Source organism: Alosa alosa, chromosome 23, assembly GCF_017589495.1.
Source record: "Alosa alosa isolate M-15738 ecotype Scorff River chromosome 23, AALO_Geno_1.1, whole genome shotgun sequence".
NCBI classification, from domain to species: domain Eukaryota; kingdom Metazoa; phylum Chordata; class Actinopteri; order Clupeiformes; family Clupeidae; genus Alosa; species Alosa alosa.
This window is the reverse complement of record NC_063211.1, coordinates 25,275,263-25,303,120: the sequence shown is the minus strand read 5'-3', so window position 1 is coordinate 25,303,120 and position 27,858 is coordinate 25,275,263. Positions and strand designations below refer to the sequence as shown.

Below are 27,858 nucleotides of genomic sequence, written 5' to 3'. Positions count from 1 at the left end.
TATATATTTTAGCCCACTGTTGCCTCTTTGGCTACATGTACTTGGACATTTTTACGAGTGAGATTTCGTAGATGGTTGAGTCCAAGGATGGCCGCTGCTGCTGCTGCGGGTATAAACAAGCCAGGGGCCGCCGCAGCAATGGAATCGGGTCCCCGATATAGTAGGGGCACCGCGGGGAACACAGTAAAGGTATACCATTGTGTTTGGGAGTAGAGAGAAATGTGCTATGATATTTATATTACTCTCACCATCGTCTTAGTCAACGTCAGGATGTGCCTCCGTGGCTGAGGCGCAGCGCAGCAACTCCACAATACGGATGGACGCACGCAGACGTAGCTAGCCAGCTAGAAAATAAGAAAACAAAAGACAGTACTAATAGTGAGAGTTATTATGTTTATGGGGCATAACAGTGTCTTGCAATAACGCGCATACACCAAACGTTGAAATATTTTCGAGAGCCTTGTTGTTGCGATCATTTTTGGCATATAGGCAAATGCCTTTGCTGGCTAGAACACAGCCAGCCAGAGAGCTCATGCCAGCTTGTGCGCTCTTATTATGTCTGATGGACTAAATTAGATAGCTAGCTCAAAAGAGACAAACAACCTGTAGATGACAAGGGACGATGTCACAATGAAAATGCTTATGGAGCAGTAATATTACGTGAATCATATTTTAGATATTTTAGCTGGAACTCGTTCATAAATCTCACATCTCTGCACCACAGACGTTGAGCTTATCATTAGCTAGTCTAATCGCCTACCATGCTATTTACTTTTAAGAGAGCATGGGATTTAAGTTCCTAGCACCGAGTGAAACAGCTCAGCTATTTATGTTATGCGGAAGGTTTAAATTAATGCTATGCTGCTCAACAACATGGGAATCAGCAAAGCGTTAAGCAGCTCTGAATTCTAAATTTGATTGTCAAATGTGCAAAGTGTTATTTTGATTGTGTGAGAAAGTATTAAGTCATTAATGCTTGCCTGCAGGTTCTAGAGTGTGGAGTCTGTGAAGACGTTTTTTCGCTCCAGGGGGAGAAGGTTCCGCGACTGCTGCTTTGTGGTCACACTGTCTGTCATGATTGCCTGACGCGGCTACCGTTGCATGGCAGGGCCGTGCGCTGCCCCTTCGACAGACAGGTCACAGAGCTGGGTGAGTCGCCTGTCCTTACAATAAGAACGCTATGAATAAAGATGTGTTCATAGAAGGTCAGACAAACTACACTGAAATGAACTGATATGTGTCATATTAACTAACGATGTGTTTGACACATGTGGGTTATTGTTTTTGTAGTAAACTGAATTTGTTGTTTTATTTGCTGCTCATCAGGAGATTCAGGTGTTTGGGGTCTGAAGAAGAATTTTGCTTTGTTGGAGCTTTTGGAGAGGTTGCAAAATGGAGCCTCAAACCAGTCCGGTATTACTGAGGATGCGCTCAAAGAGATGGGTGAGGTAGGTAGCAAGACACTGCCATGTGGATCAGACAGTTTTAGGATTTGGATTTCCTCATTTGTTCTATGTACTTCTAGTTCTTCCAAGACATGCCTATTGTTGTCATACAGCAATGCCATGCAGTGCTATCATACCGGTACATCTCAAATATTTCCAAACTGCTGTTGCAGTTTGTAGTGATCGTGTGTCAACCATTCTATGATGCAGCATGTTTGTTGCCAAACTTTACTTGTAGATCTGCTTCAGTGGTATCAGTGTTTGTTCCTACTACTCATCGAGTGTAGAGTGTATGTAAGAACAGTTACTAAATTATATGGATGTAATTGATTGATTGATTGATTGATTGATTGATAGATAGATATATTATTGTGTTCATTCCCAAAAGGAAATTGTTGTGTTACAGCAGCCATTAATAATATGAATATACATATCACACAAACATGATGACCTGAGATGAGATGAAAGGCATGCCCTCTAGATGCCTAACCTCCGCCCTGCGTCTGTTTTAGCGCATCATCCGCTGCGACGAGGACGAGAGCCACACAGCGTCCATGTACTGCACAGTGTGTGCCACGCACCTGTGCGCCGAGTGCTCTCTGCTCACACACTCCACGCGCACGCTGGCCAAACACCGGCGCGTGCCGCTGGAGGACAAGCCCCACGAACGCACGCTCTGCCCGCAGCACCAGGTGCACGCCATCGAGTTTGTCTGCCTGGAGGACGGCTGCCTGCCGGGACCCCTCATGTGCTGTGTCTGCAAGGAGTACGGCAAGCACCAGGGACATAAGGTACAGATCAGATCAAGGGTGTGGGCAGCTCTGTCACAGTAGGGAGTATAATAGTTATCATGAGTGGTCTGGATAGCAGAAGTCACATGATCTGTGAAGGGCAAAACACATGCATCCACAAGGTTACAGTTGTGCTCATAAGTTTACATACCCATGCTAAAGTTGACTATAAAGAGGAATAAAAAAAAAATCATCTTTTGGAAATTAATCTTAATGCCTTAATTATATTTATATTGTAAATAAATAAATGTTCTTCCTTAAAATGCAAGGGCCACAAGTATACATACCCCAATGTTAAATTTCCATAGAGGCAGGCTGATTTTTATATTTAAAGGTCAGTTATTTTATGGATCCAGGATACTGTGCATCCTGATAAAGTTCCTTTGGAATTAAAATAGCCCCACATCACATGACAGAAGCGTGAAGTGTTGGACGCATTTGAAATTGAGACTGAGACTGCAAAGAGTGAAAAAAATATGGTTGCAGAGTTTTAGTGAGACAAAAGGAGCTGTCTGTTGGGCATGTAAACTCTTCTTTAATCCTGAGTGGGTTTTCTCCTGGATAGCATGCAGTGTTGGAGGCTGAGGCTAACCAGATCCGTGCTTCCATCCTGGACATGGCACACTGCATCCGCACCTTCACGGAGGAGGTGTCCGAGTACTCCCGCAAGCTGGCCGGCATTGTCCAGCAGATAGAGGGGGGTGAGCAGGTGGTGGAGGACAGCATTGGCATGTCTCACACAGAACATGTAAGAAGTGTTCAAATAAATAAACAAGCAAATAAACTCTCAAACACAAACTCTTAATCTGTGAGAGCTGACTCATTTATACTAGTGCTGTCAAAACTGACATGTAAATAAACTGCAATTATTTATATACATATAATATATACACACACATGTAGCTTTGTTCAGCCTTACAGTGAGACGCTAATTAGAGTTTTTGTATTTTGCAGTCATACAATCACTTGCATGTGGTTTCCTGTCAGGTTCCTGGCACGGCAGAGAGTGCTCGCTCGTGTGTGCGGGCATACTTCGCCGAGCTGCACGAGACCCTGTGTCGGCAGGAGGAGATGGCTCTGAGTGTGGTGGACGCTCACGTGCGTGAGCGCCTCATCTGGCTCCGGCAGCAGCAGGAGGACATGACCATCCTCCTGTCTCAGGTGTCCACAGCATGCCTGCACTGTGAGAAAACCCTGCAGCAGGTATAGTGCCAGTTCTCAAGTCTCATTTAACACTTAAAAAATAGGTAAAGATATTACGGTTTCTAGCATGTTTTCATTGGGATATAGTGTATATAAAAGGTAAGTGTTCTCCTGGTGTATGTATACACAGTATGTATGTGTCTGTAATCACGCGATGTCCCCCTTTAGGATGATTGCAGGGTGGTGTTGGCAAAGCAGGAAATAAATCGGCTACTGGAGACCTTACAGAAACAGCAGCAGCAGTTCACCGAGTTGGCCGACCATATCCAGCTAGACGCAGGCATTCCTGTCACCTTTACTAAGGTACATCAGCACCCTGCTCAGAGAATATCACAGTTGGAGAATGCCCTCATAATTCCAAACAGACATATAATGTCAAGACATGGAAATAAGAAGTTTTGGTGGAATTTTATAATCTTACCTTAAATTTAAGGCAGCTAAGTCTAAAGTCTTAACTAAAGCTAATTTGATGATGAGGCAAAATTTGCTACTAAAGCAATTTGTTGATTTAATATACCGGTAATGAGCAAGATCCTTAGCATCAGTGGATCAGCTCAGTGCTGCTAAACACCACATGACCGCTTTAGTTCATGCACGGGACTCCGCTCATTGAGTGACTTTGCTTTTTGCTTGTCGTTTAAATTAGGGCCCCTAGATCTTTATATAGCCTGTATGATTGCTTTCTGAAGCCCTGACAATGAATGCTGCAATATATTGTTGGCCAAATAATAATGATAACTTGCAAGGAGTAACAAGACCGTTTGTATTGATTGTATGGCAAAAATATAGCCCCATTAAGGAGATCAAGGTTAGGCTGCATGCTTGCCAGTAATCATCCTCATAAAAATACTTTCACCCTTCTAGGACAACCGTGTGCACATTGGGCCAAAGATGGAGATCCGTGTGGTCACTCTGGGCCTGGATGGTGCTGGGAAGACCACCATTCTCTTCAAGTTGAAGCACGATGAGTTCATGCAACCCATTCCCACCATAGGTAAACAAAATGGCCTGCTAGTGACCTGTTAATATTGAATGTATTATCACATTTGAATCAACATTAGAGTTTAGGTCTAAAATGAGCAAGTATGCAAAGTCACCACCAAAAACCACTCAGATGTCACTGATAAAATCTTGCAAATATGCAAATACCGGTAGGTGACCTGCTGTGATGTGGCTATTCTTACATTTTTTATGGGTGTAAAAAATACATAGTGTGTCTGTCTTTTACATGACTGTTTAGCATCAAAATAATTTCAGAATGATACCAAAAGTAGTTGCACATAAAAACATACTAGTGTTACATAATCAATAGCTGTTGCAGTATCTCTCACACCACAGTCAAGGACTGAACCAGTAAAGGTGCAGAAAGGCTCCTAGCAATACAACAATTATATTGTTTTACATTATGTGTTAGCTGCATTTAACAGAGAAACACTGTGTGTGATTTGTCTTAAAGCAGCCTGATGTTTTGCCTTTTGGCTGTTAGGAAATGAGACGTAATGGCAGTTGCTAAATCTATGTACCGATTTCAACACATAAATGTTTTGTTTTCCTTCCCATTTCACCATACTCTTATTTGCAGGCCCTTACGGGCATACACACATGTCATGTACTGCAGGTGTATGCCAATATGGCAAACATGCTGATCATGATGCAACCACTATTAAAGCCTTCACATAATGGATGAATAACTTGAGGAATCCCAATGCCTGCTTCCGATATGTAGGAGACTCCAGAATTACACAATTAAAGTAATGCATAGGGCTGCATTAAAATCTTACTGTTGTTCAGAGACTAACCATCTGATTATAGTGATGGTCTGCAACCCAAAACATCTTCTAGTCCTGGAGTTAGGTCCCACCATGTCTCTGGAGTTAGGTCCCACCATGTCTCTGGACTCTCTCTGGACTCTCTCTCTCTGACCGACAGCTTACTCTTTTCGTGATACCATCTGCTCTGGTCTCCCCTTCATACAGGTTTTAACGTGGAAACAGTGGAGTACAAAAACCTCAAGTTCACCATTTGGGATGTAGGGGGGAAGCACAAACTTCGCCCCCTGTGGAAGCACTACTATCTGAACACCCAAGGTATGCCCCTTCCCCTCCCTCTCTCTCTCTTTAATCTTCCTGTCATTGTTTTTCATTGTTCATAGGTGTGGCTGTCTTATGTTCTGTAAATAGTTGAATAGGGATCTCAAAATAGTGGAACACACAGAGCCATGCTGGTTTCTGAAGCATCTACTTCAAGGGAAATGGGAAAGCAAAATGAAATAAGCAAAAGAGAAGTCAAATAAATAAAAAAAGATGGCTTTATCTACATCACTGTAAGGATTTGTTGTAGGCATAGCTGTTAAACAGGAAACAGCAGGTTAATAGATCACTTATCCTGCGTGCGTGTGTGGTGTGTGTGTGTGTGTGTGTGTGTGTGTAGCGGTGGTGTTTGTTATCGACAGCTGTCACAGAGATAGGCTGATGGAGTCCCATAGTGAGCTGGCCAAGCTGCTTACAGAGAAGGAACTGCGAGATGCACTACTGCTCATCTTTGCCAACAAACAGGTGAGAGGACGACAAATTGCTTCAAAGGAATAGATCAGCCTGTAGGTTTATTGGTTCAAGGTTTTATGCTCTCTAATGACTACTACTATCATTTCAGTCTGCCCAAGCATTTGTCGTCTTGAATGTACATATCTGACAGTGGGAAAATGAAATTGAAGTATAATATTCCACTTTCTTTGTTGTTGTGCAGGATGTGGCAGGCGCCGTGTCTGTGGAGGAGATGACTGAGCTGCTGAGTTTACACAAACTGTGCTGCGGCCGCAGCTGGCACATCCAGGGCTGCGACGCGCGCAGCGGCCTCGGCCTCCATGAGGGTCTCGACTGGCTCTCCAGGCAGCTGGTGGCAGCCGGTGTGCTGGACGTCGCCTGAAGACAGACCCTTTTGACCTGACTTCAGACTACCCCCCCCCTTGTAGTGATATCCACAACCATCCAATAGCCATGAGAAATCATCCAGCATTCACACAATCCCAGTAGACGCCTTCACTTCCTGTAAGCATCACAAGACCGTCAACCCTCCTCCTCACTCATGCTCATCCTCCACTGTTAGTCACTTAATATTACTCACCATTCCAAGAAAAAAAGTAAGAAAAAAAAATCACACCAAATCCATCCTCTCCAAACACCTGAGAGTGTTTCTCCAATCCAATGCAATTCCGGTGATCTGCCTGAGAAACTGTAAATGTTGAATGATGGCAGTTACGATGCTCCCGGTCTTTTGAAGCTTCCTCATCATCTTATTCAGTAGAGCTCTCCGAGTAGATTTGGATGTCGTTATATACAGCCCCAACTCTACTGACCCAACCCAGGCCTGGTCGGGAGGCTGAGGACAGAGGAAGGAACCAAACTGGCCTGCCATCGTGGTTCTTCTCAGCCAAATCTCCAGTGCCCACAACATGTCGCCCTCCACTGGATCTATTGAACTTTGTGCTTGGCTAGTGCTTACTCCTCATGATGATGTTGCTGGATGTGCACATGAAGCTGCCCTGTTAGCTCCGCCTTCGACCCGTCTACATGGAGAAGAGTAATTATTCACGTCCCTCGTGTCCTTTTTAAAATGTGAACGTCATGAGGTTTAACTGCTGGGCTGTTTTATTGTTGCTATTCCTCTGTGTATAGTAGGAACTTTGGCTATACGCTGCTACTGCTAGTCTTACATTAGTTGGTTACTCTCCCAGCCCTTCAAGATATGGCATAAATACAATTATTGCTCATCCAGCTATCAATACGGTCATAAACAGACATTTTTGTGTCGGTTCTGTGTATTACAGCATAACCAGTTGTCTCTACTAAGTATAAAACCTCGTAGTTCAGCTCTGTAATTCAGTGTTGACCAGAATCCAGCACTTTGTTGTACCTTTATCATAGCTTAGCCGCTGAGCTGTTGGCATCTGTGTAGTGTTATGGCTGTGCTTAAGACGAGGGTCTGATGTGTCAGATCAGTAGATCTCAAAGCAATTTCAGTGGGCGGACAGGTCCGACCACATTAAATGAATACGCAGTCTGTGAAAATCAGACTAGGCAAATGTTTCTCATTCTACTATGATTGACTCTTAAGATTGATTGATTATGAAAGTGTTACTTATGTCTTGGATTAATGACCTATTAATGAATTAATGTGAATTCCTAAGGCCTGTTATTCAAAGTGGTTGTCTTCAGATAATCGTTGACTTCTCCGTGCCTCAAACGTCCAGCTTAAGAGAAAGCTGGAGAAGCACCTGTCTGCTCCTCATTGCCAAATCAGCAGCATAACCTCTGTCTGAGCAATGAACAAAGAGCTACATGTAACACCCATATTTAAGGTCTTTGTAATATTTTTATTAATATTATTGAATTTTTAAGTTGAACACCTTTAGCGGGTGCAGGTTACTATTCCCTTGCAATGTGTTAGTTGAATTAATGGGTTTGTTACAAAGATGCAGGTTACTGAAAATGCTATTTATGTTGTTCTGTATGTACTAAGTTGTTGTGGTACATATGGGTGTGATGTATGCAGCTGTGGGAGGAAGTAACTGCAGATGTTGGGTCAATTCACCTGTAGGTTCTCCTTAATCTAGTCATATGGAGAGGATACAAATCTGAGCAGATATGGCCAGTTTCCCATTTTTTTCCTCAGTCAAATACTAGGCTTAATCCATATTTGGGAATCTCGCCCTTAATCTCCTCTGCGCTGATTTTGTTAGTGTGTCCTGAAAACATAGCAATGCCTGTGACGCATACCCCACTCCGCTGTGGGGAGACTTATCCTCTCATTCTCTCTTGGCTGTGCGATGTGTAGGTCATGAGCATGTGTGAAAATAGACTCTAAAATCTCAGCCCCCAGCCCCATAAAGTTTGGCCAATCTGATTTCTTTCCTCACATGAGTTCTGGGAACTTGAAGCACAGCACACATCAACACATTTGTAACTTGTGAACTTTGATGGCTTTTGTATGACTTCATAAGTTGTGTAATGCTATTAAAAAAAAACTAGCTCATGGTTGTGTGGCCCATTTAATTTTCTACACCCATGCAGTAATACACGTTACACCCACTTACATACACAATACTTTTTATTGTACATTTTAAAAAAAACCTCCGATGATTCCCTTGTTAAGAGTTTACTTGATGGTGATGTTAATGATGCTGATGTCCTCATACGGTTTGTCTGTTTTGGGGTTGACCTTTACATTGGAGATCCTCTGAACCACCTCCATCCCTTTCGTACACCTCCCAAAGACTGTGTGCTTGTTGTCCAGCCATGGCTAAAAACAAACACACAATGACCAAATGAAATAAGGTGTACAATATAACACTAATATAGATGACAAATACGTCCGGTCAGTTGAACCTAATCAAAAATGCATGCTAGAATGCAGAGTCAGGAAGAGGTGTTACCGTGGGAACAACAGTGACGAAGAACTGGGATCCATTGGTGCCGGGACCTGCGTTGGCCATACTCAGCGTGTACGGCCGGTCGTGGCGTAGCGTGGCATGGAACTCGTCCTCAAACTCACCACCCCAGATGCTCTCACCGCCCATGCCTGTGCCCGTCGGATCACCCGTCTGGATCATAAACCCCTGGAAAACAAAGACAGCCAGATGGCACTTTCAGATACAAAGCGACTACTGTTTTGTGCTGGGGTGAGGGCAAAATAGTACAAGCTGTCACCATGAGTCACCGTCAGAGTTCAAGGAACTTCAGAATGCGGTGCCTCTGACGTGTTGTATATGAAAACACATTTCACTCTCTGATAGTGCAGTGATGCCTACACTTACTTTAATGACTCTGTGGAATATGTGTCCATTGAAGTAGCCATTCCTGCTGTGCACACAGAAATTCTCCACCGTTTTGGGGCACCTGAGGAAAAAAACTAAATGAACACTTGGAAACAGTCACACACACACACACTCTACAATCTAAAGGTAAATACTACAGGTGACAATTCCTTCAAAGCAGGAAACAAATGTGTTAACTAAAGTAAAGTTTAACCAGAGACTTTCAAATGAGGAGACACCACACTCAAAAAATCCTCCAAAGAAATGCATGGGGTTAGTTTGTAATGCCAATATGGCAGTTGCCCCTTCTGCGGCAATAAAGTCGACATGTGAATTCATTGTGCCAATCATGTGGTATGTTGTGAATATATCTTGGCAATCATGTGTTGTGATCTCGCCGCTGGAGCAAGGTTGGAGTCGTGAAGCTTTTCGCACATGCATGTCTGCTGAAACAGATGCCTGATAAGTGCCCAAAAAGCTGCCGAGTGGAGGGAGGGAGGGAAGGAGTTTAACTATGAAGGCTGCACCAAGCGAACTGTGTAGTGTGATCTGGTATAAGGGCTTACTCCACAGGGAAGAGTTTGATGTGGACGTCTCCCATGGTGGTGTGGATGATTGCGCTGTCCGACACCCTCTTTGGTCCTTCGGCCTGGGTAGCGGCCATCACCTCCTCCTTAGAGGGCTTCTCGTTAAAGATGTCTCGATCAGAGTCGGCGCTCTTGGTGTCCTCCGGCTCCCGCTTTGTGAACTGTGGTGGAACCAAAACGAGAATGTTCAAAAGACTGTCAGACTGACATCAAAGCCTCACCGAGACAATCAGGTCATGACTACAATGCACTGCACAGAGAACCAGATGGCTTTGTCTCGCTCACCAAATAAAAGCGGTTCTTCTTGAAGGCAGTGCAGAAGATGGTAGGGTCAGGCTCATCGCTTTGGAGTGCGGGGTTATCAGAGGCCTTCATCTCAACAGTGGGGGCAGCTCTGGCAGCCTTGGAGACCCCCTGAAAGAGGCTAAGCTGCACCACGCGGATGTTCTCTAGCTTGCCCAGGATACGAACACATCTATGAAAGATGCAAGGAAACAGGGTCAGAATATGCTCACGGCTATTGCTGAGATGCTCATCTCTGCTTGGGATGCTGATGGAATGGATGTATTTTTAACGCAAACTTTTAACACAATATTAGTACTTAACCATTGTACTAAGTCAAATTTCCTCAATGTAGCTTTACAAAGTATATCTCTCCTGTATATTCTGAGACATAATATGGATAATGGAGACATAAAATGGATCAGACATTTCTAATCCTTGTGCCTCACCTGTTGGTTTCCACATTGATGACCTTGATGCCCAGCATTGTACCGTAGAGCACAAAGTGTCCCGTCTCATCAAAGATGATGTTGGTTAGGCGGATGCCATCAACCTTCCCCAGCTCCCGCTCCACAGCCATTCGTCGCCCAAACTCCATATCAGGGAGCTGCTGCCGCATCTGCTGCAGTTCTGTAAACATCTGCAGAAAAGTAAAGGACGCCATCAGGCACAGTTTTATACATGATACAAAAGGCCCAGGCAGAGATATTATGTGACATCGGTCACATCCATGGTGATATACCTAAAGCTAGCCAAGGCCTACTTCCAGTGAAGGTAAAAAATCTTTTTACACTTTTGCTTGTGCTGAGCAGGAATCACAGTCTCTGTGCTCCAATGTATAATTCACTGGGGCAGAACCTAAAACCCACATCCATTTCTTACCATCTCACCACCCTCTCACTCAATCTCTTTCGTTTGCCCACTCACAAAAGTGCTGGCAACTTCTTACGTAAATGAGAGAATATAATATCCAGCAGGCTGGACTTACTGTTAATGATTCGTCAAACACCCTCATCAGCTTCCCAGTCAGGAAGCGAAAGATCCTGACCTTCCTGTCGGTGGCAATGGTGGCCATTTTCTTGCCGTCCGTGGAAAAGGTCAAGCTGGTGGGGTAGGTTTTGTGCTTTGCAAACTCATACAGGTCAGTGTCTGTCTTGTACTCCCACTGAACATGTCTGGGGAACTTGAACTCTCTGGGCAGCCCAGTCCAGTACTCCACCATGCCAGTCTTGTCCGCAGACACAATGACATGGAACTTGGCATTCAGCCGAATCTGAGAGAGGGGGGCAGAGTGCATCTTTTCGAATGTGTGAAGCGGCTGGTTGCCGCCACGGCCGTCGTAAACGAATATTTTTCCAGTGGATTTCTCAGAGCAGGCCACGGTGGATATGGCGTCCCCAGGGTTGTAGATCCACTCACACTGGCCAGGATGAAAACTAGTGAGGATTGAAGAGACAGCGTGAAGAATGAGATTAGGTTGACCATGGCAGCACATACCCACTTCACATGCATAACAAGACATAATCTTAATTAAAACAAATGAGTGATACATACTCTAGTTTCAGCATATTGATCATGTCAAAGTTGACAACATCAAAGACCTTCATGGCCTGGTCATCTCCAACCGAACAGAGCAGAGCACCTTCTGCACTGACCGATATACACTCCACCACCCCTAAAAGATGAAACGGCAACACAGGGTCAAGACTGATTCTGTAGTGACAAATACAGTAACTTACAGTACAGTTACACACAGCCTATTTTTATGGTTAGGCATACCAAGGTGACTGCGGAAGTGTTTGACAAACTCAATCCCCTCATCCTCCTTCTTCTTCCAGAACTTCACGTGTCCATCCTGACTGGCTGTTATAATGAAATCAGTTCTGCAAGAGATATCGCCAAATGTTACTAGAAAGCCAACAAGATCAACAAGGGTTGAATGCTGCACATTCAACTAACCCTAACTACGAACCATCATTATAGACTTACTAACTTAGCCTAGTAGATACTTAAATAGGACTTTTATCGTATGCAGTATGCATCATGTGTAATGTAAGCACATACACCTACTTTGTGCAGACAATGTATGTAATCACATCTCTGTGCATGTAGCTCCGTTCATACATGCTGGCTGACGGCAGATTGTCCAGGTAAACGCGCTCATACTCCAAAACTAGAACAGAGTTCAATTCACATTAAAACAATGACCACTAATTTAGCAGTTCTGATCAAGCTATGTCACATAAAGCAAGGATGAGGCAAGTTGATACCAAGTTTGAAACTTGTGTGGAAACCAGCTAACGTTGCTTAGCACATGGCTAACATTAAGTTAGGCTAACGTTACTCCGCATCCTCTTCGGAAGTGCAGTAGAGTACCTTTTCTTTTCTTTGTTTTTGCTGCCTCAGAAGGCATAGGTCCAATCCACTCATCCTCCCCAGCTTCATCTTCTTCTAATTTTCGTTTATTTTCTGATGCGGCACATTCTGTATCGGAGGCCATTATTTACTACTCTCCCGACTCTCCCTTGTTCCTAATGTTGTTGGCGGCGTATACAACACATTGGTGATCATGTGCGCCACCTATTGCCAGGGAGTAACCCTCACACCCCGAGATGAGTAACTCATCCAGTTGTTTTATTTTATGCAACAAAATGGATTTCATAGCTCAAAATGTATACCAGTATTTAAGCAAGATAGAGCAATCATCAAACTTGATGTCACGTGCAACGAGTATGGTTATGGTTATATGATTTAAAAGATGCTTTTGTCCAAAGCGACTTACAATAAAAACAATACAATAAATACAATTTAACAGTGAACAATTTTAAATTGTTGGTAAGACTACATTAACAAAAATAGCAATAATAAACAATAATGTCAATGCAATATAAATGATCAATAGACTAATGAAAATAAACAATTACCATAATATACAAACCGTTTTCATAAGAACCACTTGATTTATGAAGTGTATGCTGAACAGATGTCTTTAGACACCTCTTGAAAGACCCAAAACTATCACAGGAACGGGGAGCACTGGGCAGCTCATTCCACCTATGAGGAACCATTAAGGAAAAGTGTCTTTAATTTTACCTAGAGTTTATGGCTGGTCGACACAAAAGACGCAGAAGACTGCAGTGGGCAATTGGGGATGTAGAGCTGGATCCTAGAATTGAAATAGCAAGGAGCAGATCCAGTAAGTGTCCTATAGGCCAAGGTGAGAGATTTAAATGTTATTCTGGCCACTATAGGGAGCCAATGAAGAGTAACTAGGAGAGGAATTACATTTGTCCTCTTTGGCTGATTGAAGACCAGGTGTGCTGCAGCATTCTGAATCAGTTGTAAGGATGTAAATGTATGTACGCATGGAAATTACTGGAATGGTACGAGCAAATTTTTATTTACCTCTTGATACAAAACATGGAAATACACACCCACACAAGTTTTCACAGAAAAAAAGAATATGAGAGTGGGGGTTTACAACAAATCTTGTCACCTTTGTCTTTGTCAATCATGATGGAAAAAGTCAGTGGAATTTACACTGTGGATGTTGTCTGCCTGTTTTGAGGTGTTACAGACTTGATCTCTGGTCTAAAAAAAAAGGATCCAAATCACAAATCAAGGTTGGAGTTGTATGTTGGGGTCGGGGAGTGTGTGTATTTGGTACACACATGTACATACATACAAATACAGTGTCTGAGTCTGTCAATCAGTGCCCGAGGAAGATGTAGAACTATCAGATGAGGACTCTTCCTTTGACTTGTGTTTTTTCTTGTGTCGCTTCTCCTTCTCGTGTTTCTTTTTGTCTTTCTTCTTGTGGCTTTTGCTTTTCTTGTGCTTATGCTTTTGCCCCTCCTCTTCCTCATCTTCCTCACTTGATGAATATGACCTGGGTGCACAAACAAAAAAAGACCATCCCATCTCCATTCATACAAAGCAGTGTTTGACCATAGCCAATATGTGATGGAGCTGAGTAATACCTTAAAGATACCTACCCTACCTACCAAAACTGAATAATCACTATGAAGTTGTGAAGGTACTTAAAGTTAATTTCATGAAGATCATTGTGTCATTTAAAACTGCTCCAAATTCAATGTTTGAATACTGATGTTCTTTGTACACATAACATTTCTGAACATGGTTTTTGAAATATGGTATTTGAAATGTGCCAATATAAAAATACATTCTTAATGGATATATCAACCAGTGTTTGTATGTGTGATGTGTTGTATTTGTTAATACATCTACAGTTGATTATCATACCTCTTCTTTGCCTTTTTGTGGGACCTCTCTCTGCTCTTCTTTTTATGGCGTTTCCTTTCATCATCTGAACCTGAGTAGCCATGCATGCCAAATGATTAAAAAACTCTTTGCAAGTGACAATGAACAATTAGTAAAGTAATACTTGCAGACACATAGCAAAGGCTAAAGTGTTTGCACCAGTTCTATGATTTATAAAATAAACTCTGGAGCACAACAAATACCAAACACATTACAGAACCAAACTGTATGATAACCAAACAGAAAAAAATCACAGACTTTCACACTTTTAAATTCAGAATGTTCAAACCATTCCCATCGGATCCTGCTGACTGTTTTGCCCTACTCACTATTTTTGACTGTCCCAGAGGTTTATGTAGTGTTGCATATGGTAACTTTCACAGTACTTTCTCACTATTTTTCCCATGGAGCCTACAGTCCACTTTGCTTTCCCCAAAAACAAGCCTATCAGGCATGGAGGGGGAACCTGATTCGCTGACCACAGCAGACACTGACCTCGAGAGCGAGAGGGTCTGCTGGGCTTCTCCCTGCGTTGCGCGGTCTGCTCCTCAACCTCACTCTCCTCTGTGCTGGTGCTGCTCACGTCCAACACAATATCCTTCCCCGGATCCACACGCAGGAAGTTGCGGCACTCAAATGTCAGATGTCCCGCTGAAAAGACACAAAAGAAAATCAAATAGAACCCACACTCAGCTTTCCCAACAAAAAGTCCCTTAAAAAAGCATACACTGTATAAGACCACAAGAAGCAAGTGAAGGATACTTACGATATCCACATCTTTTACAGCCAGCTCTAATGTCCTTATTTGCACCTATCAGTGGTGTAGATCAATAGTTATGCAACAATATATATATATATATATATATATATATATATATATATATATATATATATATATATATATATATATATACATACATATACACACACACACACACACACACACACACACAACTTGGGCTGTTTTATATCTTCAATACTCCAAACAATAATCTGGTAACTACATACAATAAACGTTGTGCTGCACTGGGAGATTGATTTATAAAATAACTATGCCACATACCAAACAGGTCTGAGACATACTATTCAAGTGGTAGTAAAGTTTACGTTCAATCAAGGTCCCTATGTTGCTCACTCAGCTAACATGAAGCTCTAAAGTAAACCATTATATATCTGTATTACTGATGCATGACATGAATTTCCAGTCATCTATACCAATATTATTTTCTAACACTGGTTACACATCGCTATCAGCTAGTAAAGGCAATCTATGCAAACATTTCAGAAGCTAATCAATTATGTTAGCCAGCTAGCTTATAGGCAACCGCTAATAACACAAGGGATAAGCCATACCGAATTAGCAACCTTATACTTAAATAGCCCATTTAAACACTTTAAACGGTCTTAAAAATACAATATCCCTTTATGCAAGTTTAAAAATGTAAAAAGTTTACCAGGCTGGGCCATAACTGTAACACTTTAAACTGGACGCTGACGTTTTCACGTCTGAGCTACGAACTCAGAACTTTTGAATTGTCCATCATCTATTGTGGTCCGGGGTGAAACAAAGAGTCATAGCCCTTTCTTTACTGTCTATGATCATAGCAGGCTGTACAAACCCAGTTCATGACCCATGTAGGTTAATTTTTGCCCATTGGTATTTAAAAATATATATGCATATATAAAACTGTAGAAACTGTTATTTTGGTGGATATTTCAAGAAATGCAGTCAGACCATGACTGCTGTTATTTATATTCCACTGCAGCAGGGGGCAGAGAATCAGAGCAGAATTTTGCCATTTTTAAGCGACTTTAACGAGGAAGACATAAAACATGGCGCTACGGATATTTTGTTTTGTGTAAGCAAATAAAAATAATTTAAAACAACAGAATACTGTGCGTCTAAGTTTGAGTTACACTAACGCGAAAGTAAAGCTTATGCTTTGTAATCTAACAACCAATACACTGTACGTGGTACATCTTGCAAAATGAGTAACATATACATTCAAGAGCCACCAACAAATGGCAAGGTAGGCTTCGATCTATATGTTTCAAAGCTCTTCTTAAATGAACAGGTTAGGGGGGTTACAGGGGAAACTAGCTATGAATAGTTATTTCAAAATTAAATCTCGATATCTGTCCAAGATCCAATCATAACAAATAACTTCCTGTAGGTTTTGATTAAGACATCAGCTGGAGACATCGATGTGGAGCTATGGTCTAAAGAAGCACCAAAAGCTTGTCGGAATTTCGTTCAGCTTTGTATGGAAGGTAAATTATTCTGCCGATTATCACATAAACATATGAGATAGATTCAATCTACGTCTTATTCACTTGAGCTTCAATGACACTACATTGATATATTGTGCTGTTCATGCCACCATCAGCATCACCGAAACATATTTTGTGTTAGTGTATTCTGCCAACTGCATCTCAAAGGATTTCATCCTCACAGGTTACTATGATGGTACCATATTTCATCGGGTTGTACCAGAGTTCATTATCCAGGGTGGTGATCCCACAGGCACAGGGTCTGGGGGAGAGTCTATATTTGGGCACCCTTTTAAGGTACATCTTCGTCTTTCATCTTCAAGTAACATCCAATATCTTGCTCCAACTTCAGGAAATATTTGTCATATTGTCAGTGTTACAGTTATGCATCATTAAAATATTCCAAATATGTTTGAAAGGATGCCTTTTAAAAATAAATAAAAAACCTGCATTATTAGTATCATAAGTTTAGCTCAGCAGTGTGTGTGTGTGTGTGTGTGTGTGTGTGTGTGTGTGTGTGAGAGTGAGAGAGAGAGAGATACACAAGGCAAAAAGAAAAACAAACTGTGTTTAAGCTGCAGATTTAGTGACACTGTTTTGGGTTTGTTCTCTCTAGGATGAGTTCCATTCCAGACTGCGCTTCAACCGGCGAGGGCTGGTTGCCATGGCAAACGCTGGGCCTCATGATAATGGCAGCCAGTTCTTTTTCACTCTGGCTCGAGCTGATGAGCTCAACAACAAGCACACTATATTTGGAAAGGTAATATGCTCTCATGATCTTACTTGAAAGATATTCTCCCCCTGCAGTGCACAAACTTAATGTTGCTGATTTCTGTTTGCAGACCTAAGCCAAGAATGCATTTTGATACACATGAGCATTCTAGTGTGTGTAAAATAAAGAATCGCATAACTCTGTATAGTCTCAAACTCAAGACTGATGAGTGATTGGTTTGATGCAGGTTGCTGGTGATACAGTCTATAACCTGTTGCGGCTAGCTGAGGTGGAATGTGACTCAGATGAGAGACCGTTGAATCCACATAAGATTCGTTCCACAGAGGTAAGATGGAGACCTGTGGGGCTTTGCGGGGTTCATTTCATGGACTATAGAAGGGTTGATGCTCAGCAGCACCCCTCCAAATTACCCACAGGTTCTACACTCACCCTTTGATGACATCATTCCACGTGAAAGCAAAAAACATAAGAAGGACCACTCCAAAGAAGAAGGAAAGAAATCTCAGTCCAAAGCAACCAAGTATGAACCCTTTGTCCTTCCCCTTCCTCCACATCTTATAAAATCCTACTGCGAATGTGCCGCAGATAACAGTCATCCCACCAGTTGGAAAATTACAGCTAGTAGGTGCAGTGTTTTACTTTAGTGGTTTAGTTTACTGTAGCCATTTTTTGGACCAAACAGTTCTTAGAACTACTAACTGGAGAGGCTACCCATAGAACTACACAGTTCCTAGAGCTTTTTTGTTCTGTTTGCACCAGCACCGCCAGTAGGAATGGCAACATAACGGAGACATTAATGGATCGCTCACTGATGGTAGACCAAAACATTGCACATACATTTGTTTGGCCTTCTCCCTTAGATTTTTTAAAGTGAGAAATGGACACTGCAATAAAAAAGTGTTATTAAGACGGTAATGCCCTCTATTTGTCTCCTCTTCCAGGAACTTCAGTTTGTTGTCTTTTGGAGAGGAAGCAGAAGAAGATGAGGAGTTGGTGAACCAAGTCAGTCAGGTAATTCCTGTACTAAGTGTGTCCTCTACTATTTCTGGGAAATATCACTGCATTATCCTGAAGACTGTGCATGATATGTGCATATCTGTGTTTGAGGCATGCATGGTAAAATATGTTTCTTCCTGCAGACGTTGAAGGGCAAAGGCAAAAGTAGTCACGACTTATTGAAGGACGACCCCCGGCTCAGTGCAGTTCCAGCTATTGACAGGTGTGTTCAGCCAGGTCCAGTTCACCTCAGCTATGACCAGCACAGCTGAGTTTGGCCTTGTCCTACTCACTTCAATGCATTGTGCCTGCTGCAGAGTGACTCTGTCCCATGGGTGGTTTGGTTCTCAGTTGGGTTTAATTTATTGTAGTATGTTTTCAGTTCTGTTCAAGATTTTTCTTTCTATTACATGTATGTTGCAAATTATGAAATGTATGCTCTATTTTATGGACTTTATTTACGTTTAACAATGATCATTTTGCTTATATTTATGTAAGGTGCATTGCTTAGCACCATGGCAGGATAATTACCCCCCTCACATTGTCAACTGTGTCACTTCTCTTTTCTGTTTGTTCAGGAAAAAAACCGGAGACTCATCTGAGGTAGGAGTGTGATTTGTTTCCCAAACGCTTTATCTATATTGCCTTTTTTTGATAGTCTTTCTTGTGATATAAATCAACTAGCTAATCTTCTTTCATTCCAGGGATCAGATTTGGAAGAGGGGGATGATGATGGAGGTAACCCAGATGTCGCGGGCATGAGGGAGAGGATCGCAACCAAACTGAAGAAATTGAAGAAGGAGGAGGTGCGACTCGTTTCTGAGAGAGAAGAGAGCGAGAAGAAGACGAACCGCAGGTATGTCTGTCTCAGCGTCGTCATCATCATCACCTTCATCATTGTTATTGTCAGGATCAGAATCTGTATCTTGCTTGAAATATTTTTAAAGCAAGATGGTTGGCTCACTGGAGTTTGCTTTGTAAGGCTAGTCAGGAGTAGCAAGTTGAACTCAAACAGTGATGTCCTCCAGGGGGCAGTATTGGGCCACAAAGCATAATTTTCCTGTTTTGGAACACTGCTGGTCAGTTCATAGAGTGCAGCTGAAGTGTCACCCTCAGCAAAAACCTGCAGCATATTTCATTCTCTTTAATCATCAGCACATACTCACATTCGCACCGTCCACCCAAGTGTGAAGCAGCGCCACTGCCCCAAAGGGTCAGTGTGCTGCTATCACTTGTTGGGCTGGCCACAGGGGGACAGTATCGCACTGTCTGTTGAAGTGATGCCCCCCCTCAACGCTGTAGTGCCCCTCCCCCTCCTATTCATGCAGGCCTGTAATTAGTACTTAGCAAATGAAGGTCAGTGATGGTCCATAGAAGGATCCAGAACCTCTTCAATCTCGGTCTCACTCTCTTCTCATCTAAATGCCAATGGCATCTCCACCATCATAGATAGTCAGCAAGAGTTTAGCAAGAATCTCTTCTTAAAAGTCACAGGTTTTTCTATCATTGAACTTCACTCGTTGCATGTTGAAAGGGAGATGGTCTGTGAGTAGAAGTTGATGCCCAAATGGCTGTGCATTAGCTGAAGTAGCCGGTTGAACTGGGTCATGTGGTCCAGGGCTAATTAGTGGATATTGGTGCTGAAGTGCTCCCGCTGGCCGGAGGAGTGGCCACTGATGCATGCTCAGCTCTGCAGCGCAGATGCCAGGGTGTTGCTGGGGGTGTAGTGACACTTCCAGCCAAGCAGAACCACTGACTGTGTTTGTGTGTGTGTGTGTGTGAATGAGTGTGTACATGCACACACACTTCTCTGTTCCCTTCTCAGTTAGCATGGCTAGGTCTCACAAGGTGAAGGAGGAATGCTGGCACGCTGACAGACACACACACACACACACACACACACAGACTCACACACACACACACAGGCACTGAGAAACACACACACACGCTCTCAACACACACAGACTGCCCTTTTCCAATGCCCACTTTGCAGAAGGACGTGGAGGCCTTAGAATGTCGTACACAGACCCCCACAGGTCTGTGTATATAACTACTATAGAGGAAACCATTACAGGCCTGGTCAGATGAATAGTGTACAAGCCGCACACTAACAGTAGCCACCAGACATGCCTGACACCTAAATTTGACACTAAAAGTTCTTACTGAATGCCATTCTTTTCATCTGGTCTTGCTTAATGCTGTTCAATGACACATTTCCCATAAATTGAGGGGTTTTTTTTTTTAAGTAGGATTTTTTGTTTTTAAAGAAGCATTTAGTTTATTGACTTCATTCATGACGGTGCATTAAAAACAAGCAGTCCTGTGGTGAGTTAATTTGTTTGCCAGGAAGACTAATGTCTGTTTACACTGTGGATTGGGCACTGTATTTCATATTTCCTCATCAATGTGGTGTGATAATAACTGTGATCTTTTGCGAGACGCCTTCTGTGAGACATACATTAACATGACCGGGGGAAAAAAATCGGAACGTTTTTTGTAAACATTCATCATGGTAATTGTATACCAACAAGTTGGGATGATCTCATGTAGAAAACAGGCTCCATCTCTCAGTGATGCAATAGGCAGGATCCCACAACTGAGCTGCATATCCTGGCCATATACGCAGATCTGGAAGAACTGAACTGATGCCTTGTCTTGGTTAACTGCTTTACCATCAGGTGTGCACGTGAGCAGGCTCTAATCCCACTTTACAGGTGACTGTCACTCTCGATTACTGCTGCGCAACGAGAACTGTTCAATAACCAGCATGCCCGCTGCATGGTTTCTGTCTGTCAGTGTGTCTCTCTGTCTATCTGCATGTGCAGAGTTTCCACCATCTCTCTCTCTCTTTCTTTCTGCCCCCCTCTCTGTCAGAGCCTCTTTGAGAAGGCTTTTATGTTACCCCTGGGTGTCCGGCAGCTTGAGTGTATTCCCAAATGGAATTTTTAGCATTCATACCAGTCTAGTCGTGGTTTGACGCCTTTCCAGTCATTGGCCTTGTTTTTACAGCAGCCATGGTTCTGCTCTTCTAATGGGTCCAACCCCCCAGCCCCCCTCAGCTCCGTGTTTGTTTCTGTCGTCTCAAGGGGACATGATGTTTGTAAGCAAACCATTAATGACTCATAATGAAGTAAGAGACTAACCCCTGGAAGCTGTGTGTGTGTGTGTGTGTGTGTGTGTGTGTGTGTGTGTGTGTGCGTGTTTGTGTGTGTGTGTGTGTCTGTGTCCGTAATCCTGTGTGTGATTGTGTAAATGGATGTGTGTATTAGGTATGTGTATGGATGTGTGTGTGTGTGTGTGTGTGTGATTGACGCAAGGCAGAATGCAGACAGACTGTAGTTTATTAAACACAAGCGCAGAGGAGCTGTAACCCAACACAGTGGTTTGTCTTGGCTGCGAATCAAAGGGCTGCCTGTCGGCGCAGTGTTGGTGCTGGATAAAGAGGGTATTGTTGCAGCGCAGGACTCCTTCTTCCCACCAATGCCCTCCGCTTAGGCCTCCACAGACGTGCCGCCCACTCTTCCCCTCCACTCTCTCTCTCTCTCTCTCTCCCTCTCCCTGTCTCTGTCTCTCTCTTCCACTTCTTGCGTGTTCAGGGTGAGGGAAGGACAGCGCTAAGTAGGCCCACCTGGTGAAAGAGGTGACCTTACCTGGAATTAGGGGTTTGGTGACCTGGATGTGGTTTTGTGCTTACCTGGACTGGCCAGTTTGCTCAATAGGGTTAGTTAGTGTATACATCTCGACCTGCGGGTGAACTTACCTGGAAACTCACCTAAAAAGGATGGCATAGTCACTTAGGAGAGGGTTCAGAGTGATTTAGCGAAACTTGATGATCTGAACTGATACAAGACTGAAAAAAATCCACCCTGGCCAGATGCAACAGTGATTTTGCAGGGGAAAAAACTCTGACTTTTGGCCATCTGTGTTTTATTTGTATACAGACCCGTGCACATTTTCAGTGTTAGCACTTGTTTTCTATGAGACGTTTTAAGTGTTTTCCTCTTGCCAGAGAGTTGTGTACAGTGTGGCTGTTTATGCTTATCTGGTGTCGTGCTTATCTTGTCTCATAAGATAAGTTGTGGTTTACCACATGCTCTGTCAAACAAATATCACACCATAAGACATCAGACAATGTTAAGACGAAATCATAAATATCTTTCATAGATTGTCCGAGATGAGTCTTTTAGCCTGTTGAACTGAAGCAGTCCTGGAAGGAAAGCTATGGTGCAGTCATAGTTAAACAATGCACAGGAATAGTCACCAACCTCCCTGGCATTACTACGCCATAAAATATATTAAATCCTGCAAGTCATTTAAAGCAGTCATGCCATAAAACAGAAAAAAATCAGAAAAACTAAAAAAAAAAACAAGAACATTAAAATCATGGCAGCAGAAATTGTTGCCGAGTCATCAAGTGAGCTCAGCACAATATTATGTTATCTGCGCAGATGTAACACTTTTCTTATTGAAAGGCCTTTAAGGTCGGACCAGAACGCTAAGTGCAAAGAACAACAAATCAAATTTTATTGTTTATGTTAGTGCTAGCTGTGTGTTATTGTGTTGTTGTCTTTAAATCAGGGAGCCAGCCTGAGCCTGTAAGAATAGATGTGCACCTGCCAAAGACAAAGCTGGAAGTGTGAAGTGTTTTGTTCTCTAAGCCAGCTTCAGAACCAGCTGTGGATTGATTTAGTGCGATCTGCTCAGATAATGTGCCACATAAAAGTATTTCACAACAGGCCGTTAGGGGAGGACAAAACATATGAAAACTATTTATGTTTGCATCTTAACATTTATGATAGTTTGATGGCAAATCATGGGGAAATCAAAGCCTGACATAATGTAACACACATTAGTAATGATTCATATTAATCTCTGTTTTATTCTTGAGATGGCATGCCTGCCTTTTGTGGGTTGCTGCAAAAGTAGTGAAGTTGTTTACAGCAAGTTCTCAACCCATGCTTGTGTTGTTTGGTGGCTTGGTGCAAATTTGCACATCTTGCCTGAGGAAAGAAATATGGTTGGACCGAAACGATGTCAGAAACGTGTTATTCTTGCTGTAGGTTTACAACTCTTTGAGGAAAAAAAAGTTTCTTGCTTGTTCCCAGAGAAAAACCTTTAAAGGCACAACTTTGAGCCATTTGAAGATGGAATTTGTTTTGATCCTTTGGGCGATCATCGTTCTAGCAAAGAGCCCTTAAAGAATCCTTTGTGCCGAGAAAGGGCTACACAGAACAGGAGAAATAGAGAAGGGTGTGTGTCCGACCGCTCCAGAGCTAATAACCGCTCAAGGTTCTTGTATGACTTGGAAAGGCTAGATTATTGGTTCGGTGCACCTTTAAGCTCAAGTTGAAGACCAGTCAGAACATTTTCTCTTCTTGTGTGACACTAGTTCCAAATTCCAAACTCCACTAATGAGCAGGATGTGGCTGTTATTTTGCATCCATTATTAGCATCAAGAATGCCATATTTTAGACTGAATGAGGTGAGGGTGCCAGGACTAGATGCCCTGTTAGCACTAGCCATCAGACCCGACTCTCACCCTTCCTTCTGTCAGTACAATGTCCTCCCATCCTTTAGTCTTGACAGAATGTATTATTCCCAAGTCCCCTGGCCTCATTGTCTCCTCAGCTTGTCGGGACACAAATTGAAATTGTTCTGCCATCTCGTAAATCTGCACGCCCTGGTTCCACGGCGCCTTGCCACTCAGATCGTCTTCCAGGGTTTGTTTTTGTCAGCCACACTTTTTGCGTCTTTGAAGGCATGGCCACACATTTGTTTCCCAGCTCGGCCCGTTTAAATCATAAATGAGCTGTCTGTCAGCGTGGATCCCTCTCCTGTCTGCCTGCCTGTCTGTCTGTCTATCTGGACGGCTGGCTTTCTCCATCTCAGTGAACCCAAATGACTCTGAGTGTGTGTGTGTGTGTGTGTGTGTGTGACATGTTTCCATTACTGTTTGGATCTGTAACTCTTCCTTTGTGTTCAGATCCAAATAAAGCAGTTATTGTTTGTTTGTGTGTGTGTGTGTGTGTGTGTGTGTGTGTGTGTGTGTGTGTGAGCTCGTGGCAGTTTCATCAGCTGCTTTAGACTTAGGCCAACTGGATTTGCTGATTAGCTTTCCCCTGAAACACAGTGGAACATGGAGAGCATGGCTGGAACACGTCAAGATCCACTAGCTGGAATTACCAGCTCTCATATATATATTTGACCTGGTCTTGGTGACCACCACCTGGGGTCAGTGAGAGGCCAGGGTGTTGAGATTAGAGTGCAGCTCACTCTCCATCTGCTGGGCTTAAGTCCAGGCTGGTTTGGAGGGCCGAGGAGATCTTCTCCCAGAGTCCAACACTAGTGATCCTCAGACCTTACACTAATATGGACCAGTCGAAGATGGTGTAGTAATTCAGACTGTATGTGTGCAGTGCATAGTGTGGTCTTTCAGGGGACCCTCCTTGCAGGCTACTCTGAAATGTTCAGGTCAGGCATGCGAGAACCCCTGCAGGTTCTTCTTTCTCTTTGTTTTCCCACAGGAGAGATGAAGCGCTTCATTTAAAGATGGGGGAGCATTGAGAGGAAGTGGAGGGGTCTGAATAAGTCCACAGCCTGTCCTGCATAGTGAAATGATTTGCTACTTTGATTCAACTTGTTTATATCGCTTGTGATTCTTGTTGTAATTCTGTGCCAGACGATAGTTCATAATGTTAATATGTCTGCAAGAAGTTCTTAGAAAAAGTTACATTAGATTCTTGTAATTGAAGTTATTGAAGTTTGCTCATCTGGGATCCTGAGTACTGTGAAGCTCGTGCAGATGCTTTGCCACTCTTGTGCTCTCAGAGCTTCAGTGAGAGGAGTCTGCAGGTGTGTGTGTGTGTATTTGTGTACGAGAAAGAGAGTGAGTAAGAATGTGTGTAGGTGAGACACACTGCAGTTCTGCAATCTCAGAGTCCCCCCACCCCCACCCACATTTTGTGTGTGTGTGTGTGTGTGTGTGTGTGTGTGTGTGTGTGTCTCCCAGATGCTTAATTGGCTCTGCCTGTCACTTGTGATCTGTCATAACCTGCTGATCCTTTAACCTACGAGTGAAAAGTCTCACTGACCTGTGTGTGTGCGTGTGCGTGTGTATAAAGGACAGTGGATTGATAAACCAGCTCTTTGGCAGCCAGCCCGTGTGTGTTTCTATCCTACTGCAGCAGCAGCGGCTCCTCCGTGTCTCACTGACCGGTGTGTGTGTGTGTGTGTGTGTGTGTGTGTGTGTGTGTCTGCCTGCCTGTCTCTGTCACGTGAACAAGGCTCCCTTATGCCTTTAACAGAGTGAAGCAGAATGTCTGTCGCCCCATACTAAGCTCGTCTCTCCACATGCACACATTGACACACACACACACACACACACACACACACACACACACACATGTGTACGCACACAATGAAACACACTCCCTCATAGATATACAGACAGACCCACACACACAGACACACCAGTTTTCCCTGGCCTTTAACGAGGCAGGGGCTCGGTGTGTGCTGGAAAAGTGCTCAGTTCGGACCCAAATGAAAGTATGGACGTTTCGGCACCTGGAGTTTGTCAGTGTGTAAATGTGTGCCGTCGTTTCCCCTGGTGGAGTCACAGTCTGGGTGCTGAGAGACATTCTTTCACACAAATACACACACACACACACACACACACACACACACACACACACAGTGAGGTGAGACGTGCAACTGCTGGTTTCTCCACACCACATACACCACCACACCAATACTATAGTAGTGTCACATCACACTCACACACGCACACACCTTCATACGTCACGTACGTCAAGTCACGCCATACTACACCATTGCTACAACACACACACACACACACACACACACACACACACACCATAGACGCTCACACACACCTTTTTCAGCCACACACCACCTGCACATAACACGTTTCGTCGTAGACCCTCGCACATGCATCCCACACTACACCACAACACACACACACACACACACACTAGTGCGAATCTCAAAGGTGGGCTTAGCTGAGGTGAGAGGAGCCTCAACCAGGGATGTGGTGGTAGATGTAGCAGTACATTCAACAGCCAAATGCTAGTGAATGGATTGACACAAAGTTATGTGTTTACAGCAGGTATGTGCATGACGAGGTAAGATGCCTTATATCAAAGTGGTGTGAGCTTTGTGTGTGTGTTTGTGCCTCAACACTTGAGGTGTGTAGTGTGTGTGTATGTTGAGGTATGTTGTGTGTGTATCTGTGCATTGAGATGTATATGTGTTTCTGGCTGGGTAAGAGTTAAGCCCTGTGGTCCAGACTGAGGAGAGAGATTGGTGAGCAGCCAGTCACTTTGTGTGGGTTCTTTATGAGAACTAAATCATGCAGAGCTCCCCTGCTCACCCTTAGTTGAATCGTCTCAATGAGCGACAGTCGCTGGCAGGCCTTGGGGGCTGTGAGTGACGAAAAGCTTTTCCTCTCAAAGCGCCCCCCTCTCCTTCATTCTCTCTCTCTCTCTCTGTCTCTCTCTCTCTCTCTCTTCCAAAATGTATATGTCAGATACCTCTAGTCTCCACATCCAAACCCACTTCTCTCTGTCTCTCTATTCTTTTAGTTCTTTCCTGTTTTTTTTTTTCTGTGTGAAATGACAATCCCATCTCCACTGGCAGGTGGGGTGGGGGACGGCTGAATGGCTGTCATTGTGCTGGAGGATGTGTGTCTTTGTGTGTGTGTCCGTGTGTGTGTGTTTGTGTGTGTGTGTGTGTGTGTGTCCGTGTGTGTCCGTGTCCGTGTGTGTGTCTGTGTGTGTGTGTGTGTGTGAGTGAGTATGTGTGTGTCTGGATCTGTCTTTCTCTCTCTGTGTGTGTGTGTGTGTCTGTGTCTGTGCCTGCATGCCCCTGGCTGTCAGATCAGAAGGAGCGAGGGAGAGGGAGACTGTGAGCGTGCTCTGGCTCCCCTTCAAAGCTGCTGGGCTCATTAAGAAAGCGACAGGGCCGCGCTTCCTCCAGTCCCACAAGGCCTCTCTGTGCTGTGTATTGTTTTCCTTTGGGCTGCTAAATAAAAACACCCCGGCTGCCCCCACACCTACTGCGCCACTTTTCCCTCATTGTGCAAGTGAAGGGCGGCAGAGCTTCCAGAGTATTTCGGGCTCTGGGCGGTTTGCTAGTGTTACTTGTCCGCAGCGAGAAAGAGGCCGAACACGTTCCTCTATATATAGAGGAACTTGTTTGCATTTCTTTCATGACTTCAAACGGATTTTTTTTTTTTTTGCAACTTAAATGCGTCTGCAACCTGTTTTGTTGTTGACACAAAGAGTTTACTCTCCTGCTGCCTAACGACAGGCTCTGGTGGAGGTTTGGGTTTGGGTACGCATAGGGAGTGGGGCGAGTGCTCCAAAGGCAAGTTGAAACGGTGGTCTACCACAGGCTCCGCAGCCCCCATTGACCTCGTTTTGTTGGGGGTTTTCGGCTT

The 27,858-nt window shown here is 43.6% G+C and overlaps 4 protein-coding genes across 5 annotated transcripts in view; 2 read left to right on the top strand and 2 right to left on the bottom strand.

Moving 5' to 3' along the window:
• Nucleotides 1-83: 83 nt before the first annotated feature.
• trim23 (tripartite motif containing 23) lies at nucleotides 84-8,472 on the top strand. Of its 2 annotated transcripts, none has more exons than XM_048234641.1 (11): nucleotides 84-189; nucleotides 987-1,149; nucleotides 1,327-1,448; nucleotides 1,958-2,236; nucleotides 2,802-2,984; nucleotides 3,224-3,439; nucleotides 3,608-3,742; nucleotides 4,304-4,433; nucleotides 5,416-5,526; nucleotides 5,870-5,994; nucleotides 6,185-8,472. In XM_048234641.1, the coding sequence occupies exons 1-11, from the start codon at nucleotides 88-90 to the stop codon at nucleotides 6,362-6,364; spliced, it is 1,746 nt and encodes a 581-aa protein (XP_048090598.1). In that variant the 5' UTR covers nucleotides 84-87; the 3' UTR covers nucleotides 6,365-8,472. The 2 variants fall into 2 exon arrangements, with proteins under 2 accessions (XP_048090598.1, XP_048090597.1); XM_048234640.1 differs by having other exon boundaries at nucleotides 3,191-3,439.
• A 55-nt stretch (nucleotides 8,473-8,527) lies between these two features.
• On the bottom strand, nucleotides 8,528-12,690 carry ppwd1 (peptidylprolyl isomerase domain and WD repeat containing 1). Its single transcript, XM_048234639.1, has 11 exons — nucleotides 12,497-12,690; nucleotides 12,191-12,293; nucleotides 11,900-12,003; nucleotides 11,675-11,795; nucleotides 11,109-11,556; nucleotides 10,570-10,760; nucleotides 10,124-10,313; nucleotides 9,818-9,999; nucleotides 9,252-9,333; nucleotides 8,871-9,053; nucleotides 8,528-8,737 (listed from the first exon to the last, which is right to left on the bottom strand). The coding sequence occupies exons 1-11, from the start codon at nucleotides 12,618-12,620 to the stop codon at nucleotides 8,594-8,596; spliced, it is 1,872 nt and encodes a 623-aa protein (XP_048090596.1). The 5' UTR covers nucleotides 12,621-12,690; the 3' UTR covers nucleotides 8,528-8,593.
• Nucleotides 12,691-13,504: 814 nt separating this feature from the next.
• Nucleotides 13,505-15,959, bottom strand: srek1ip1 (SREK1-interacting protein 1). Its single transcript, XM_048234642.1, has 5 exons — nucleotides 15,856-15,959; nucleotides 15,168-15,212; nucleotides 14,897-15,052; nucleotides 14,384-14,453; nucleotides 13,505-14,009 (listed from the first exon to the last, which is right to left on the bottom strand). Exons 1-5 carry the CDS (start codon nucleotides 15,866-15,868, stop codon nucleotides 13,826-13,828), a joined length of 468 nt encoding a protein of 155 aa, XP_048090599.1. The 5' UTR covers nucleotides 15,869-15,959; the 3' UTR covers nucleotides 13,505-13,825.
• Nucleotides 15,960-16,213: 254 nt separating this feature from the next.
• The window catches only part of cwc27 (CWC27 spliceosome associated cyclophilin), a 36,089-nt gene continuing 24,444 nt past the window's right edge, over nucleotides 16,214-27,858 (top strand). The window contains exons 1-10 of the mRNA XM_048234770.1: nucleotides 16,214-16,431; nucleotides 16,576-16,672; nucleotides 16,857-16,969; nucleotides 17,289-17,432; nucleotides 17,632-17,730; nucleotides 17,822-17,925; nucleotides 18,347-18,416; nucleotides 18,545-18,624; nucleotides 18,980-19,004; nucleotides 19,106-19,257. Coding sequence (XP_048090727.1) covers nucleotides 16,390-16,431; nucleotides 16,576-16,672; nucleotides 16,857-16,969; nucleotides 17,289-17,432; nucleotides 17,632-17,730; nucleotides 17,822-17,925; nucleotides 18,347-18,416; nucleotides 18,545-18,624; nucleotides 18,980-19,004; nucleotides 19,106-19,257 — 926 coding nt within the window. The 5' untranslated portion in view covers nucleotides 16,214-16,389. The remainder of the gene's footprint in view (nucleotides 16,432-16,575; nucleotides 16,673-16,856; nucleotides 16,970-17,288; nucleotides 17,433-17,631; nucleotides 17,731-17,821; nucleotides 17,926-18,346; nucleotides 18,417-18,544; nucleotides 18,625-18,979; nucleotides 19,005-19,105; nucleotides 19,258-27,858) is intronic.